The sequence below is a fragment of the Haliaeetus albicilla genome, chromosome 1, assembly GCF_947461875.1.
Source record: "Haliaeetus albicilla chromosome 1, bHalAlb1.1, whole genome shotgun sequence".
Lineage (NCBI taxonomy): Eukaryota > Metazoa > Chordata > Aves > Accipitriformes > Accipitridae > Haliaeetus > Haliaeetus albicilla.
Genome location: NC_091483.1, coordinates 20,339,016 through 20,355,698, shown reverse-complemented (window position 1 = coordinate 20,355,698; position 16,683 = coordinate 20,339,016). Strand labels below are relative to the sequence as shown.

The following is a 16,683-nucleotide window of genomic DNA, read 5'->3' as shown; positions in this document are numbered from 1 at the left end:
AACAGCCTTGCCTCCCCCACAGCCATCTTCTCTGCATTGCCACTAGGCGATTTGATGCCACCCATTCTACTACATACAAGAAAACTGGGATTTTATGAGACAGTGTGGAGGATTGGGTTAGTTTTTTTAATCATCTTGTTGGTGCCTGTGTGATCCTAGCAGGCATCTGATTGTTGGATGTTTTGTAACTCTAAGAAGGCTAGAAAGAAGTGGAGTGATAGACACAACATGAGCTATACCTCTTCAAAACAGACTGTTGAGGGAGAGAATTTCCTGGTAAAATATTTAATATTATCCAATGCCTAATGTCTGTATGGCCCATTTTCTGCTAATGTTTGCCATTGTTTAAAATGGTCTGTGTACTTAGATGCCTGTTGCCACAGGGTAAGTATCCTTTGCTTTCTAAACTGTGAGACGTTTAGGGGTTTCAGGTTTAATCACGTTGGTGTTCGTTTTCGTAGCACAGGTGCAGCAGTGAACAGCAGTGAAAGCCTCCCTCCATCCTCATCTGTCAATGACATCTCATCCATGTCCACGGATCAAACACTGGCGTCTGACACGGACAGCAGCCTGGAAGCTTCTGCAGGACCCCTCGGTTGTTGCAGGTGACTAGCCGCCTGCCTGCGAAACCCAGCGTTCTTCAGAGGATGATGTAATTTAGGAGGAAAAATTAACAGGAGTTAAGAGATGAAAAGGAAGAGAAATAAAATACAAAGATTTAAACAAAACAAACAAAAAAATCTTTTCAGCCTGCTTCTCCTACAGAGTTATGTAATACAGCTAAGCTCAAGTGTATATTTAACTTATTGCTCTGCTTTGGTCTTCTTCCAATGATGCTTACTGGGGAAAAAAAAAAAGGAACTGAAAAATCCTTTTTTTTTTTTTACCCCCTCCCCATAAGTTGTAAAATTAATGGCTGCAAAACCAGCAACCTGCAACTGTCCTTTTCACGCTGGCATGACAAGGTGTGCAGTAGCCACTCTCAAACATACGAGTGTGTATCTGCCTTCACTCTCTGTTCTGTCACCTTCTGCCCAGTGAGGCAGATAGGGATATACATGCATTTTTCTTCATATATGAGTAGCACATACACACACATGCCAATAGAATTCTGGCAGTGTTTGCAGCTGTGTGCCTATAGGAGCATGCACATCTGCATACGTACTTACTGTGCACTCCACAACTAAATGGCCCATTTCAGGTGAACTGCATAACTACATGTGTGATATTACCAGTATATATTCTATTTGTTTGTTCACTGATGAGGTTGCATATCTTGTATGAGGATTTGTGGAAGTGTAAATAACCACATTGAACTGTGGCTCCCTCAGACACTTGAAGATGTAGCACCAAAATTTCTGCTGAGAGTTGTATATGTATTTTGAAATAATAAGCAGTTTGTATTGAAAGAAGAAGCCACAAAGCTTCATAGAAAAATGTTTGTTTGTGAATGTTAAGACTTGTTGTTCTGATTTTTAGAGCAGATATGCCAAGTTTAAGACCAGGTTAGAAGGAAGCACATGTATCTTTGCAAGCTACAGGGAACAGGAATGAAGGGTTTTTTTATGCATGTCTAAGCCCAGAAAGATTTATCTCAGTAAGCAACTTTTTCTGTCAATGTTAAGTGAGTTATCATCTTAGTTCATAGATAGGCTCGCTATTATGAATTGTGTGTATGCCTGTATGTTAGGGGGTATGACAGCGTTGGGGAATAGGCAGATTATGATCAAAAGGACATGTAACAACTTGGTTTTATTTTATGTCTAGATCTTTACTAGGTTAAATAGAGAAAGGATATTTGCAGCCCACTCCCTCTCAGTGTATGTTTGCGGCTTAGAGGTTGTTTTCCTTTTAAATCATTCCATTGCAGGGATCTCCACTACTAAGAGCACAGGCCTTCTCTAGGTGCTTTTGGCTGTTCATTTGCTTGTTACAAATCATCTGACTCCCCAGGAAGTTTTATCAGCTGTGTTACATGGAAAAGAACCACACAGTGCATGGGTCTCGTATTCCTATATTCTAAGTAATAATAGAGGGTATCAATCAGCTAGTGTACTGGGCTGAAAGGGTCACAATCAGGGGTCCAAGGCAGTTTTGACAAGTTCTGAAGAACCCAACAGTGACCGAATGTCAAATGGATTTTACCAGGTAATAATATGTAGGATTCCCAGTGGTAAGTAATAGCAAGCATTTTTACCAGAGAATGGCAAAACTCCGCACAGAATTTCAGAACAACTGAATATTTTTCCAGCCAAAACAGCAATTAGCATTTTCCACTGCAAGGTCATCATTACCCGCGTTGGAAATTAACTAAAATCTGAGTCATCTCTTACCAAAGTGTGCCATGTAAACTGAAATGAGCTAAATCATACTCATGCTTTTCCAAATATCAAAGAGAGAAACTATTTAGAATATATTACTGGATATTTTAAATTCACTAATTCTTATGTATTCAAAATTCTACCAAAATAGGACTGTTCAATTAGGTGGCTTACAAGCCTGCCATTCTGTGGTAGGAAAAAAAATCAGTAGCAAGTCAGATTTTGTTCAAAGGGAAAAAAGCAAAGAAAAAAAACTTCTCTCCAGGGTGGGGAGGAGGGGAGATAAAAATTAAGTGGATATAAAATGATTTCAGACTTGGTAGGTCTGAGTTGTCTCAAAATTGCTGTAGGAAATGTTTTGGTTTTTTTCCCCAGGTATAATTTTGGTAGATTTTTATGGAAATTTTTTTAAGAATAAAATTAGGTCAATAATGCTCTAAAAACTCAGAGAAGTAATTGTAAAAGCAATAATTTACTACTGCTAAAAATATTTAGCAATATTCTCTCTTAAGCCATGAAACATCAAGTCATTGTTGAGTGATATAACTCTCACTTCAAAGCCAATGATCATAAAAGTGTTGAAAGGTGAACAGCAATGCTCTGCAGGTATGAAGGCAATAACACCAAGGGTGACTTCTTAGCAATAATGAAATGTATCACCTCCTGAATTTAATTGTCCATAGGTATATATTAATAATATTCAGGTAACTAGTATCTGCTTTACATTCCGTAGTGTGCACCATTTGGGTGTGTTATTTAAACAAAACAAAACAAAAAAGTGTCTCGAAGAGGCAAAGCTGTACGTAGGAGAAACTGCAAAAATACCACAAATATACACCGTAGAAACTTGGAATAATCACAGTTCATTGCCAGTGATATTATGAAGGCGTGGCATAGGCAATAGCAGAGAAGCCATTTGTAGTAGACAGATGCTTACAGATCTTCCATGTTTCATCTATCAAAGCCAAAAAACGTGCTCTTAGTCCCATGGTATAATTCAATCTTGTTTGGGTTCGTGAGTGCTGGGTGGAGAACCAGTCACCATAGAAGATGTCCTAGTGATCAGCACTAAATGAACCCACAACATAGAAGTTATATAGCTTTATTCCCAGAAGCCCTGATTCTGCTAAGCACCAGTGCTTGTACAAACATTTAAGGGAGGTTATAGGGATGCATACATAATTTTAACTAGCATGTGCTTTTGTCCTTTGCTCAGCAGTGATCGACATCAGCATGTGCTGAAGTGCCTTGCTGAAATGGGGCCTAAAAGAATTACTGCATCTCTTTTTGCCCTCAAATAAGTTAAGTCTCCTTTATGAGAAGCTCTGTATGCGGGAGGAGACTTGGGGCTGTCCACATTGGACACTAGAAAAAAGCCATCAATGAAGAAAAGCAATAGGTCTTTACAATTCTGGTCCTTGTTTGTCCAAACTGAAGTAGCAACCATCAAACAGGAATAGTATCCTTTGTTTTGCTTTGTGTCAGGAAGTTGGTGCCGTCAGCTGGTATCTTACAAGAATGCATGTACTCTTGAATAAAAGACTGCAGTGATGATACTCTGTAGCTGCGTTAAGGTGAACAAAATTTTTCTTTCAGATTCTAGAAGTTTTGATACCCTTCTCTTCAAGTATATACCCCTTTATTCCAATATTCTGTTCAGTTTTATAATGTAGATGCTTTTCTTATTTTTCTTGCCAGTGATCTTTTAAATCTACCTCTCTTTAAAATGTTGCTAAATAATACTTGAGTAACAATTCTCACCTCATTCTCTGAGGTTTGCAGTTGTAAGCATAATTGCCACCACTGCAGAGATGTAGGAAATTGGGAAGCCAGAGCTCTATGACGGATGTTCCAAGGTATTTAGGCACTAAAGCGGGGGCAATCAGAGAGCCTATGCTAGAAGTGGTGTATTTTCCATCAGCATGAATGGCAGTTATGGACACCTTGTTATTTTTGAAAATATGCCTAAGAGCCTCTTGGTATCTTAAGTGCCTGAATATCCGAAGAAATTCTGTCCCAAGTGGCTTGCTTAATTCATGTAGATAGCCATCATCAGGGTGAGGAAAATGGCAGAAGCATCTTAACTATCAGTGGCTGCTTAGAGCACTAACTGCAAAAAATAGCATTGAGAAGGGAGAGAGGAAACTTGCTGCAAAACATTCCTGCTTTATTTTCAGATGGAGTACTTCTGGATAGTATGAGAAACTAAAAAAAGAAAAAAAAAAAGTTAGAATTGCTCTTAAAAGACCCTTCCTCCCATTTTCCTTCTCACTGACGAGTTTAAATGAGGATGAGGTATTGATTTACTTCAAGTTGATGCAAGGTTATGCATGTTTTTTAATCCAAAATTTTCTGTAATTTTTGAAATTAGTTTTCAGATAATGACTTGGCAGCTGGAATAGTACCTTGTGAGTTTTGACTATATTGCATTAAAATGTAATAGATCTTTAGAGAGTTCAGATATTTGAGTTGGTCACACACTGATTTATGTGAATCGCACTGTGGTTGATAATCCTCCCATACTATCTAGAATTCCATGGCACAGATAGATTCAGGAATCTTAGCAAGCTTGCATTATATAAAGCAGAACTTAAAGCTGTGTTTGGAGTGCAGGTATGGTAACGTGTCAAAAAAAAAAAAAAAAAAAAAAAAAGCTACAGAAAGCCTGATCAGGTACTTTCCTAACGCGCTGATGGTTTTCCTCTGGAAGTCACCAGTTCCTGCACGCTATTGGCCTCCAGAGATTACACAAGACAGATGATCATGTCACTGTACCACTCTTCTAAACTTATAACCAAGAATACATTCATATATATGGTTTTATCTTCATATATATTGCTTTACCTTCAAGCTTTGGGCTAACGATACTGAAGAAATTAGACTTGTTGCAGTGCCTTTAGGAAGTTTCCCAAAGTAGTGCTACTTAACTGATTTGGATTGTATTCTAATGTTTGTCAGTGAGCACCAGTGATTTCTTTTCCACCAACATATTTTCTCATGAAAAATATGCTAATAGTAAATTTTAGAACTGCTTGAGAGAGTCAGTTTCAGCAAATCTCCCAAATTTTAATTTAAAAAAAAGTGCTTTGAGTATCCTGAAATCATTGTAAAATGTAATTGGAATATTTTAATTCAAAATAATTTTTAATAGCCAACGTTAGCTTATTTATACTACAAACTTTGCAGTATTTCAAAGGATCAAAAATTATTTTCATTTCAGATCTATATTTCTTTCTTCATGCTTACTGAGATTTTTAAATTATGTGTGAATTCAAACATGCAAAAACAAAAAAATAAAAGGCATTTTGCAACAAACTCTGTGTGCTCCCAGGGAGAGCAATATGAAAGAAGACCTGCAGGGAGGAATTAGACTTTCTTTTAATAGTCTGGAAAAAAGTCTGAGTTAGTGGTTCACTTTAAGTTTAGGCTTTTGTTTTGCTTTGCTTCTGTATGAGTGTGTAGGAAAGAGAGGGAGTGCATATGGATGTGTTTTTTAGAACCTGTGTTCTATTCATATTTGATCCAAGTTCTCAGTGTGGAGAAAGAGCGTAACTATAACATAATCACACATCTTCAAGGATCTGATGGCTGTGCTTATTTGAACTTCCACCACTTTACAAAGGACACGGTTAACTAACTGCAAGCTCAAGGTGGTCTTTTTCACACACACAGACAAAAAGAAAATCATTGTGCAGTAGGTTTGAATACTCCACAAATACATAATGTCTTAATTAGTAAGATGCTTGCGGGAGGTGGGGGAATGGTGAATGTGTCATCTTCACTGATGAGCTGGAAAACTGACCTGTCCAGTGGAATTTAGTGGAATCTGCTTAGTGTATTGGGAACTTGCCAGTGTGGCCTGATTATTTTTTTTCTTTTGTTTTTGTTGTTTTAAATTAACTCTTGATTGCACAAGGTGAACTGTTTAACTTAATTTCTGTTCAGGCTCATTGGCCTATGGCAAGTCTGAGTTTTAAAGAGGGTTTGATTCGACAAAAGAATGTTGAAAAACTTCAACTGAGGCTAATGGTGCCTTTTTACGTGAGAGTGATAAGCTGAAAAGCACATATTGAAGGAAGACACAGTCAATTTGGGAAATAAATGTATGCCTACCATGCTTATCATTTCAGACAGGTAAGCCTGTCTCTTTTGCTAATTTTCACTGAACAGGGCCATTCTTGACTTCTGGAAAGCAAGATGTTTATAATGTAAATAGCTGTATTGATTTTTTTTTTCCTTCCTCTGTAACTAATATGTAATAATCCAACACACTATTTCTGTTACATCTTTTACAACAAGGCCGCTGTATGCCTAAATATGGTTGACCTGACTTTTTCCTAAGTCAGTCACATGCTGAAAAGGAGCGTGCTGGAGGTTTCAGTGTACATATAGAAGAATCATGTATATTTAGTAAATTGAGTAAGTGGGACTTATGGCCAGTATACATTAAGCTACACAGTAACAAAGCTGCAGATCTTAACTAGCAAAAACAACTGTTCACCTTGCAATGTCCATCCTGTAATAAGATCTAAGTTGCACCTGCCTGTAGTTCTGCATGATCAGACTTCAAAGTATAACTAACAAGATCTGTAATGTATCAGTGTTGATAAACGTAAATGTAAAAAAAAAAAAAGAAAAAAAAGAAAAAAGAAAAACTTGACCAACAAAAGAAAATCAACAGCAACAGTTCAGTATCAGGACTGGAAGATGAAACATGTCCATTTTTGTTGCGCAGTTTTAGCTGAAAAGAACAACCAGTGTCAGTCAGCATAAATGGACTGTGGTAGTGACATTTGTTAAGGAACCAACCTTATTTCCATATTGTTTTGTTCTTATCCTGTTTTCCTTTGACCATCTGTTGTTCCCTGTATGTAGTACAGGGGAGAACAAGGCCTCAGTCATTGGCGTTTTATGGGTCAATATCGCATCAATGATTTCTGATTTCTGTTTGTTTAGCAATTACTGAACTAAGATGAGAATCTCGTGTTCTCCCATGTGTCAGAAGGAATCCTGTCAGAGCTTCCATGTGAGGATACTCTTCTCAATGCTGTCTTGACTCCTGTCAGTTGAATGACTTTGCAGTGTTCCAAATAAACAGCACAACACAGCAAACCATATTGATTGAGGGCTTCATTACATGTGTGTTGTGCATCTGTACTTTCACAGGGGCTCAAAGTCATGCAGGGACAGGACTCAATTGAAATATGGTGTGTACTCTATGCATGACGCCTATATTACACCTTTATGACCTTATAGTGGTAAAACTGCTGATCTTTACGGACGTGGATTTGGACCACCTTTTTTTTGGAGGAAAGCTGTAGTGAACCTTGGTCCTTATCCCACAAACCACTCACTCCTATCCAGGGCAGCTAAGTGGAAGTTAAAGTGGTGTGAGGGCTTTCTGGGGGGCTGTGCACAGGGGTGAATTTCATGCTGTTTGAATGTGATCTTGCCAAAAAGCCTGTATGTCTAGCAGGGGAGACTGTGACTGTTCTATAAGGAGTGTTTGTGTTGTTTACTTTAAAACAAGCTTTGCTAATTAAAATAGTGTATTCCGGAGTCCTATTTGAATGGCATGAAGGGTATCAATTAAGAAGATACAAAGTATGCTCATACAGCTGTCCTGGCTTCTTCTTTTGTTTCCTTCAGCCCTTACTAGGGGACACAGATAAAGCTGTAAACATGTGGAAGTTGCCAGGATTACAAATCCAGGATTACAAAATCCAGGGAAAAAATGACCACATGACTTGACAGAATGAAGAAAAACTGCCAAGTAAAAGCGAGTCCCTCTCCCATCTCTTCCCCCATTAAAAAATGTAAAACAAAATCAGGCCAACAACAAATAAACCAAACCAAACAAACCCCAAACCATCATACCAGCTGGAGTTACTCTTTGGGGACTGATTTTTCACAAAGGTGAGCACACTTCACTCCAAGTGAAAGAAGAATAAAAAGGAGAGAGGTGTTGCCTTTTGGAAAACATTGTTGGTTTTCTCAAGTCTTGCACAAACTATCTGTGCCCATTATATTTCCAAGCAAGTCAAGCCATAATAGACAGGGGACATTTTTATGTTTGGATTTATCATGTGTAGAGATGAAAAGAAAAATCACAAACAGCCTTCTGTAGAAACAGTTTGAAGGGGGGGTGCTATAAAAAAGAATGAATTAGAGCACCTTGTAAGCACTGTAAAAAAAGAAATTCTTACAGTTGTTGGTACTTAAATGCCATTTCAAACATACTGTGCAGAGCTGGTACTCTTGCTCTGACTTGCTAAAACAGGACAATTTTCAAGGGCTATTCTTCTTCCAGTTTGTATATGCAGAGGTTGGCTAAGCTACAATATACAACACAAACCTCTGATTCATAGTGGCTAGGGAATTTTGGCTTTGTGATTCTTACTGAAAAATGGGAAGGATTAGGACCAGCTTTTTTGTTTTACTGGGTACCATTTGAGACGATTGAAGATTCATCTTTCTTTGAGAGGTTTGCCCTTTTCAGGAGTCAGAATTTTTATGACCATATTTCAGTGATCTACACATCATTGAATCCAGAACTGAAGCTGTAACTGTGATTTAGCTTCAAATAACTCAGGAGTCCTAAATTCCAGAAAATCTGAAGTTGTATTTGAACAGGACAGGTCTATCTCCTATAATGCTCCTTGGTATTCAATAGAAGTACCTTTTGTAGCAACAGACCAGCCTTGGAATTTTTCTTCAGTCAGTTTGCGTGATGGCCTAAACATCTCATTTGGTAAGGGGGAGTATGTGTTGCACGCTGATGAGCTGTAGCAAATCAATGGAATCGTCTGTGTTGAAGCAGAGTTGAAGGCAGGAGATCAGAGTGCCTCTGCAAAACTTCCCCTCCCTCTCCACTTGAGGCAAATGAATGGAATGAAGGTCAGTGAACAACCTTTGTGCTCAAACTGATGAACATTCGCTATGGTGTTGAGGCCCTTTTAAATGCACTGAGACCAGTTCACAGTCCCCTTATAGTACATACGGCTGTTGCGATCTGCATGTGGGAGCTTTCTAGTTTGATGTCAGAGTTAAAGTTTCACTTCTCCTGTGGAACCCTCTGCTGGAGGCTGTTCAGTTTTGGCTGTTTCTATGTGTGTGCTGATGCTTAGAAAGCAACAATTTTGCAGGCTCCATTCTCTGCCCTGTGGCTGGGACTGTCTTCCAGTACATGCAGATAAAGACTGAGATTATCTTGCTTTTAAACATGCTTTCCCAAACCCTCTGTTAATGGTACAGCTCGGACCCTGAATTGCAAATCTGCTGTGCCTCCAAGAAAACATGACAATCGGCATAGTGTAAGGAGCCAGGGAGGAAGTTTAGCTGGTTAAATTAATACTGATTTCCTAATGTCTTTGTCTTATTTTGAAATTGATGCTGGGAAGGAGTAAGTGTTGTTTGTCTCCTGATGTTTCCATATGATGTTCTGTCCACATTCCAGGAGCGCTTATATATAGAATAGTAATTAACGTGCTGGAGAAACAGCTCTCTTTCTGAATATGTCTATTTAATGGATAGACTGGGGCTTTTGTTAAGTAAGTCCCATTACGAGAAGTGGCTGACTCGTTGTCTGAAAGATTTTAGCCTTTCTTTCATCATAAGCCTACAACAAGCAATGGGGGTATTTAACATTTCTCTAGGCTGAATTTGAAATGTGTGAAATTATTCCCACCCCTACTTCACATCTAACATTGGAGAATAAGGGGAATTATCTTTGATTCTTACAAACTCCGGAGGCCAAAATTGTAAAGAAGTAGCTGCTGCAACAAAACACCCCTTACATTTTCCGTAACAATTAATGGTTTAATGTGTGGATGAGGTAAAAAGCTGTACGATGACCCCTTCCTGCTGTTAACCCTAGCTTGTTAAAGACGTGTCTGATGTTACAAGATTAAGCTGTGTTAGTGATTAAGAAATTGATGGCAGATACTATGAAAACATCTTTAAGTCTCGATTTGTCATCAAAAAATGTTCAGAAAGATTACTGCTGGAATTTTTTGTCTTGGAAGATATGTTTATGCCCATGCTTTTCTGGATTTGTTCTCAGCATTCTCTTGATGATATTCCTGCTCTTGGAGTAGTCTTACCTTTTTAGTTCAGTTGCATCATCTTAGAAGGGAAAGGATATGTTTTAAGTGTTCTCATCAGAATGCTATATCACAGCTAGAATAAATGTTCACTTTTTGGTTTCCTTCTTTTTTATATGAATAATTACCCTAAATACTTCAATAGCAAAAGTCCTGGAGGTATGTCACCACAGGGTGCTGTTAAATGTGCCCACCCCACACCTGTTTTCCAGAGAGTAGTCTGCGTTTCAGGGAAAGGTTTGTGGATGTAGGTGTTCAGGGGGAGTGGAGACTCTTTCTTAATGTCATCCTTGATCCAGAATTAATGGGGTTTGAACACAGATAAATTCAGAGTATGTACAAAAGTTCTCTTCAGTAAAACTGGAAGTACTCTAGGGCCCACCATGTAACTGAGTGGACTGAAGGATGAAGCTCTGGTTTTAAAAGCAATAAACATTATGAGAAATAGTTCAGGAATCAAACCTCATGCCTGAATACCACTGAATTTCAGAGTTCCAAGCTGCCAGAACATTGTCCAAATTCTTTTTCAAAGGCCTGATGCCATGTAGCAGATCAGAATGCATAGCTGTGTTCTCAGAGCAGGAGTCCTCTGAGATTTTTAGTGTATGTCTTTTTGAAATGTCAGTTAGTTGAAGGATTATTGTGATTTTCTGCATAAAGGAAAACACTAATTTTTGGTAATGTGCAGATCTCTCATCTTTTTTTCACGAGAAAGGAGAAAAGTAACATCTCCTTGAACAACACTGCAACACAATACCATGCTGCTGACTGCAGGTGGGTCAGTGGGAGAATGCTGGCCAGGTTTCAGCACAGTTGTACTTGTCAGTTTTAGCTTTTTGACTCCGTTTTGTCACAAGCACAAGACGGTATGGGGACATGGCAATAAAATTACAGCATGTATTGCTAAAATAATTCATTTGCCAACAGTGTCATGTGATTTCTGAAATATATGAAGGAAGTTTTAATTCACCTTTTTGGCCATAATTATAGCATGAGAAAATTGACAGGATAACCAAACTGTCCATCGGTTTTAGCATTCCATTTTTAAGCGTTAGCAGAGAGACAAAGGTAAACACTCCCATGTACTGCAAAAATTCACTGTCACTCTTATGCAACACCGAATCCAGAGGGATTGTGATTCCACATCAAATTTGCACGTGCTGCAACCAGTTCACAGGACCATCCAGTAACTGGGGAGAAAAAAAAAAGTATTTAGAAAATCAGAGTGTGCAGTGCAAAGAGATTTTTTTAAAGCTGATGGAGGAAGGCAACCATGGTTATTCCAGCTTCTGCTCTGTGTTAGATCAGATACCTTATCTCAGGTTAGTGTTGCGCTCATCTTACTCCTCTGAATGTGGTTATTGCAGAGCTGTATAGACACGGCTGCCTTCAGCAAGGAAGACGCACGGTACAGGTGTAGAGTGCCACCTAAAGGCAAAAATGTGCTGAAGGCTCCAGCAAAAGCAAAATTGAGCAAACCCATCAGCCTGTAAATCATCTGCTTGTTGCATTTCTTCTCCAGCCAGACTGACCCTGGACAGTTCATCGTGTACTTGATGGTCTGGAGTGTTTCTTGGATAAAGCATAATTCTACATTTTCAGTAAGTTTTCGTTAATTTTTTCTTCATTTTCCAATAAATTTTGTGTATGAATGTGTGTAAATCACTCTGTGTAGCACAGGAGATGACAAGAAAGATGGTCAAATGAGCAGAAATGAGGGGTAGATGATGGTGGTGCTAAACCGACTGGGAGTGTGGGTAGATTTGGCCACCATCAAGCTCTTCAAAACTATTTGGAGTCCTGGAAGTAAGAGGCCACAAAGAATTCAGGCAGTTACCTTTTATGAATTTTCAACTGTCTGGTCTGTGTCCAACTTGAAATTACATAGTGAAAACTTCTTCCAACATAGCATACAAAGATATGTCCAAACAGACATGCTATGTAAGCAGATTTCCCTTTAGATAGCTCAGCCATCAGACAGCAGTACAACTGGACAACACTATCATGCTGGGAAGTTGCTTTGATTAAGTTCTTTTCTCTGCAAATCTCTGCTCTAGTTGTTTTCTTTTTTTTTTATGTCGACTTTAACAGAGAGGCATTCTCTGAACCATACCTTAAATATGCCTTCCTTCAATTTCTGGTAATATTACAAACAAGATGGAGCTTTCTGATTTACCACAGTACCTTTCAGAATCTGCACAGAACTTTTTTCTGGTTAAATTACTGTATTTAACACAAAGCAATTCCCAAGCAGGAAGATACTGCCAATCTCTGTTTCCTGTTGTCTGAGGATTCCTCTTTGGACTCTGCCCTGATGGTATATGGGATCTCTCTGGTCATTGCACTAATACTTAATGAGGTAGTATAGTTTTAAAAAAGAAAACACATAGTGAAACTGGAGAAAAAGTAATTACATATCTGTAATGGTAACTGTTTCCTAAAAAAAAAAAAAGATTGCCATGGTATCTGACTCTGTCGTTGACTCTGTTTCCTGTGTTTCTTGCTTTGTAGACTGACGAGTCTTATGTCCGCTGTGGTGTGTAATGTAGTTAACATCTGCTTTGTTATCCAGGAACAATCATAGAATCATAGAATGATTTGGGTTGGAAGGGACCTTTAAATGTCATCTAGTCCAACCCCCCTGCAATGAGCAGGGACATCTTCGACTAGATCAGGTTGCTCAGAGCCCCATCCAGCCTGGTCTTGAATGTTTCCAGGAATGGGGCATCTACAACTTCTTCAGGCAACCTGTTGCAGTGTTTCACCACCCTCATCATAAAAAATTTCTTCCTTATATCTAGTCTAAATCGATCCTCTTTTAGTTTAAAACCATTACCCTTGTCCTATCACAACAGGCCCTGCTAAAACCTTTGTCCCATCTTTCTAATAAGCCCCCTATAGGTACTGAAAGGCTGCAATAAGGTCTCCCTGGAACCTTCTCTTCTCCAGGCTGAACAACGCCAACTCTCTCAGCCCTTCCTCATAGGAGAGGTGTTCCATCCCTCTGATCATTTTTGTGGCCCTCCTCTGGACCCAACTTTAACAGGTCCATGTCTGTCTTGTGCTGAGGACTCCAGAGCTGGATGCAGTACTCCAGGTGGGGCCCCACCAGTACCACCAAACCACAGAGAGATCAACCTTGTCATAATATTAATTAGTTCTTATCTCTGTAACAGTGGAAACGGTCAGGAGTGGCAGACTGAAGTTGAAAGAAATTACAGGACTACTGTGAGTAGTAACTGCTTTAGGCTAAACTTTCCTTTAGGTCTAGACAGTTGAACCTGATGCTCTCACACAGAGCAAACATTGTAACATTTTTGAAAGCATTCATCTTGCCAAGTGATACAGTTTGTATCTTCTGTTTTTTAGCTCTAAGCTTATTAGGGGCTACTCTTATCAGCTAAGGAAATAATCTCTCTTAAAGATAATAGCTTTCAGTAATTATCACATCTCTCATTTCACCATGTCAGAGAAGCCGCTTAAAATTATGACTACATCCAAATTCCTGCTACATTGCCTGTAAGAAGTGTATTACAAGTAAAGGGAAAAAGATGTTATTGCATCAACATTGCAATCTTGCTGTGAGGAGGTAATGACTTTGCACTTCATAGTGAAGTGCATGCAGGGAATTAGTATTTTCATTGATTTGATGGTGTAGGTGATGTACAGTTAATATGCAGGGAGCAGCTACATAATATAGTAAGTGCACACGAGCATTTCTTTTTCTTCACAAAAAGCATTAAGTGGAAAAGTAGTCAGAGCATTAACAACATAGCAACTAACTGAAAAGTTGCAATTAATTCACCAAGCTAAATGCAACATATTTCCTTACAGATTTTTTGTAAAACAGAATCCAGTAAGGCCTGTCTCATGCAATGAGTTTCTATCAGGTGCTTCTTCAAGTATGAATTACCTACTGTGTGTGCTATGTGTGTGTGACTAAGTCATATCACAATGCTTAATATGTTCAAAGGCTAGTTAGGAAAGTAAATGACATAGTATATAGGCAGCAGTAACTATAAATTAGTGTGGTGTTTTGGGGAAATATCCCTGGAAACATTTTGGCACAATGGCTTTTTCTTTTTTTTTGTTACAACATAACACTGAAGTATTGCCATAGATTTGCCCCCAGGTCACTGCAATGCAGAGGATATTTTATATTCTCTTCCTTTCATTTTTTTAACTACTGAGGATTACAGTTGTCTCAGTAGTAGTAACAAATTAACCTACCATAGTGGCTTTTTTTGCAATTACTCAAGTCTTTATGCAAGAATGCATTGGATGTTCGTAGGAGTTTTTATGTTGAAAGAAAATAAAACGGGTTGTTAAGAATGTGGGACAATTGTTTCAGCCAAGTTGTGCAAATAACCAACACTAATGAACTAATGTGCTACCGGACTGCTAAGCAGCTGGTTGAAACAGCTCTGACATTATAAGCAATTTGGTTGTTGACACTGTGTTCAGCGTTTTGAACTGATGAACTTAACACCTGACAGCCATGCAGTTACAGTCATCACTCTTTCAGGAAATACCAGGTTTAATGAGCACAATAGAACAAAGCAATACCTGCTAATTGGAAACAGTCGCCCTGTAGGTAAACAGTTGTAAATAATACCAAATCAGAATTTCACCTTCAGCCCACATCAGAAGTCAGTTCAATACCACATATGCTGTTGGAGCATCAGGCTTTTGTAGCATTGTGTAAGACTACCCCTGAAACATACACACACATACATGCACATCAGGGTAGGGAAGAATGGAGAGCTGGAGATTGTCAGCACATTGTCCCACCGTCTGAATACAGGCGTGCTGGTTTTGCACTGCAGAGAAGCAGTGGACTCCCCATCATTCCTCTCCATGTCAGGAGGACTTCTCCATTTCTGCACGGTGTTCTGAGAGCAATTGCTGGTTTGCGGGTTGTGGCCTTAGATGTCAAATAATTCAACTTGTACGTTTTGCGCCAGTTGGTGCATGTTTTCCCTGAGGTTCAGTAATGCGAACTGGAATGTTTATTGTCACACAGGCTAAGAACTAGTCTTTGGTTTGCCCGTGGGAGGCCTCTTCTAACTAACTCACATGGCTCAGACCTACCCATTCAGAGAGTTTCAAACTTAAAAGACTAAGGCAGGCAGCTCCTAAGGCTGGGAAAGAAAATTACTATTCTTCAACTGAGCAGGACTTAAAATAGCAATTAAAAGACCTAACATGATGGTGATAAAAGTATGGGTGGTGTACTTTTATCCTTTTTAAAGTTTAGCCCTTTCCCTCCATGTTCTTGACACACTAAAATCTCGTCCTCCCCTTTCAGGACAAAAATGTAGGAGCAGAGTTTACTAGTGTGTTGCAATTACAGTCTCCTCCTTATCTCAGTCATGGATGCCAGAGTGGCACAGAGTTAAGACCTCAATGAGAAAGGGAGGCTCAGGTACTTGCTGCAATCATTCCTGCACTGAAGACCCCATGTGTACATTCTCATTTACTAACAACACTTACACAGGTCCAAAGCTGTATCCCTCATTCAGGCAAAAACTCCTCCTTCATTGTCTAAGAGGAGATTTGGCTGAACAAGGACGTCAGAATCAAGGTCAAACTTTACATACAGATGGAGGCAGAGAAAGAAACTGTTTAACTGCTGAGACTAAATGTAATTATTTTCTGTAAAATAACTAAATAAATAGCAGCTCAAGCAGTTTTGGCTCATTTTTCTTTTGTACTGATTGTGACTGATTTTGGTCTGGTGTGAGAAGGAGTTAAATGCATGGTTTCTCTACAGCAGTGTAGTGTAAGAGTCTGACAGCTCTATCCCCTTCTCTGCTCCCTGAATTTCAACTCCAACCACCACCAGACTTTTCAGAAAAGTATAATAATTTCAGGAAATGACTTACATATGTCTCCTATCCTGAACTAATTATATTTTTTTAGAAGGAAGAACCAAAAAGACGCTCAAGATTTTAAAGTTCCTCTGTATGAATAACTACTATATGTATGTGATTGAAAATAAAAGCAAGTCTTTGAAATCAGTACCATAGTGTGGACTGCTTCATACCCTTTCAACTCTCAGACTCTGCTTTTCAAGGGTATTATTATCAAATGCAGTGCAGTCATGTTTGGCAATTGCCCTCTGGAGAACAGCGAAGGAAATGAAGAAACTTTGCCTTGCAATTTAAAGATACTGGATGTAGTTAGTTTCTGTATTGTGGTAACACTCTGGCTTGTGGTGGTAAACATTTGATGTCATATAATAACTTCAGCCACTTCCT

General features: G+C 38.9%; 1 protein-coding gene and 1 long non-coding RNA gene across 7 annotated transcripts in view; one reads left to right on the top strand and one right to left on the bottom strand.

Moving 5' to 3' along the window:
• MAPK10 (mitogen-activated protein kinase 10) overlaps positions 1-16,446 on the top strand; it is a 197,380-nt gene extending 180,934 nt beyond the window's left edge. For 4 of the 6 annotated variants that reach the window (XM_069781359.1, XM_069781349.1, XM_069781377.1 and 1 more), the window contains one exon: positions 467-16,446. In XM_069781359.1, the coding sequence (XP_069637460.1) occupies positions 467-609 (143 nt within the window). In that variant the 3' untranslated portion in view covers positions 610-16,446. Of the gene's footprint in view, positions 1-461 lie in introns of all 6 variants that reach the window. The other 2 variants (XR_011324320.1, XM_069781387.1) reach the window with 2 other exon arrangements.
• LOC138685094 (uncharacterized) overlaps positions 11,406-16,683 on the bottom strand; it is an 18,816-nt gene continuing 13,538 nt past the window's right edge. Inside the window, exon 4 of the long non-coding RNA XR_011324323.1 lies at positions 11,406-11,613. This is a non-coding gene — a long non-coding RNA (uncharacterized lncRNA). The remainder of the gene's footprint in view (positions 11,614-16,683) is intronic.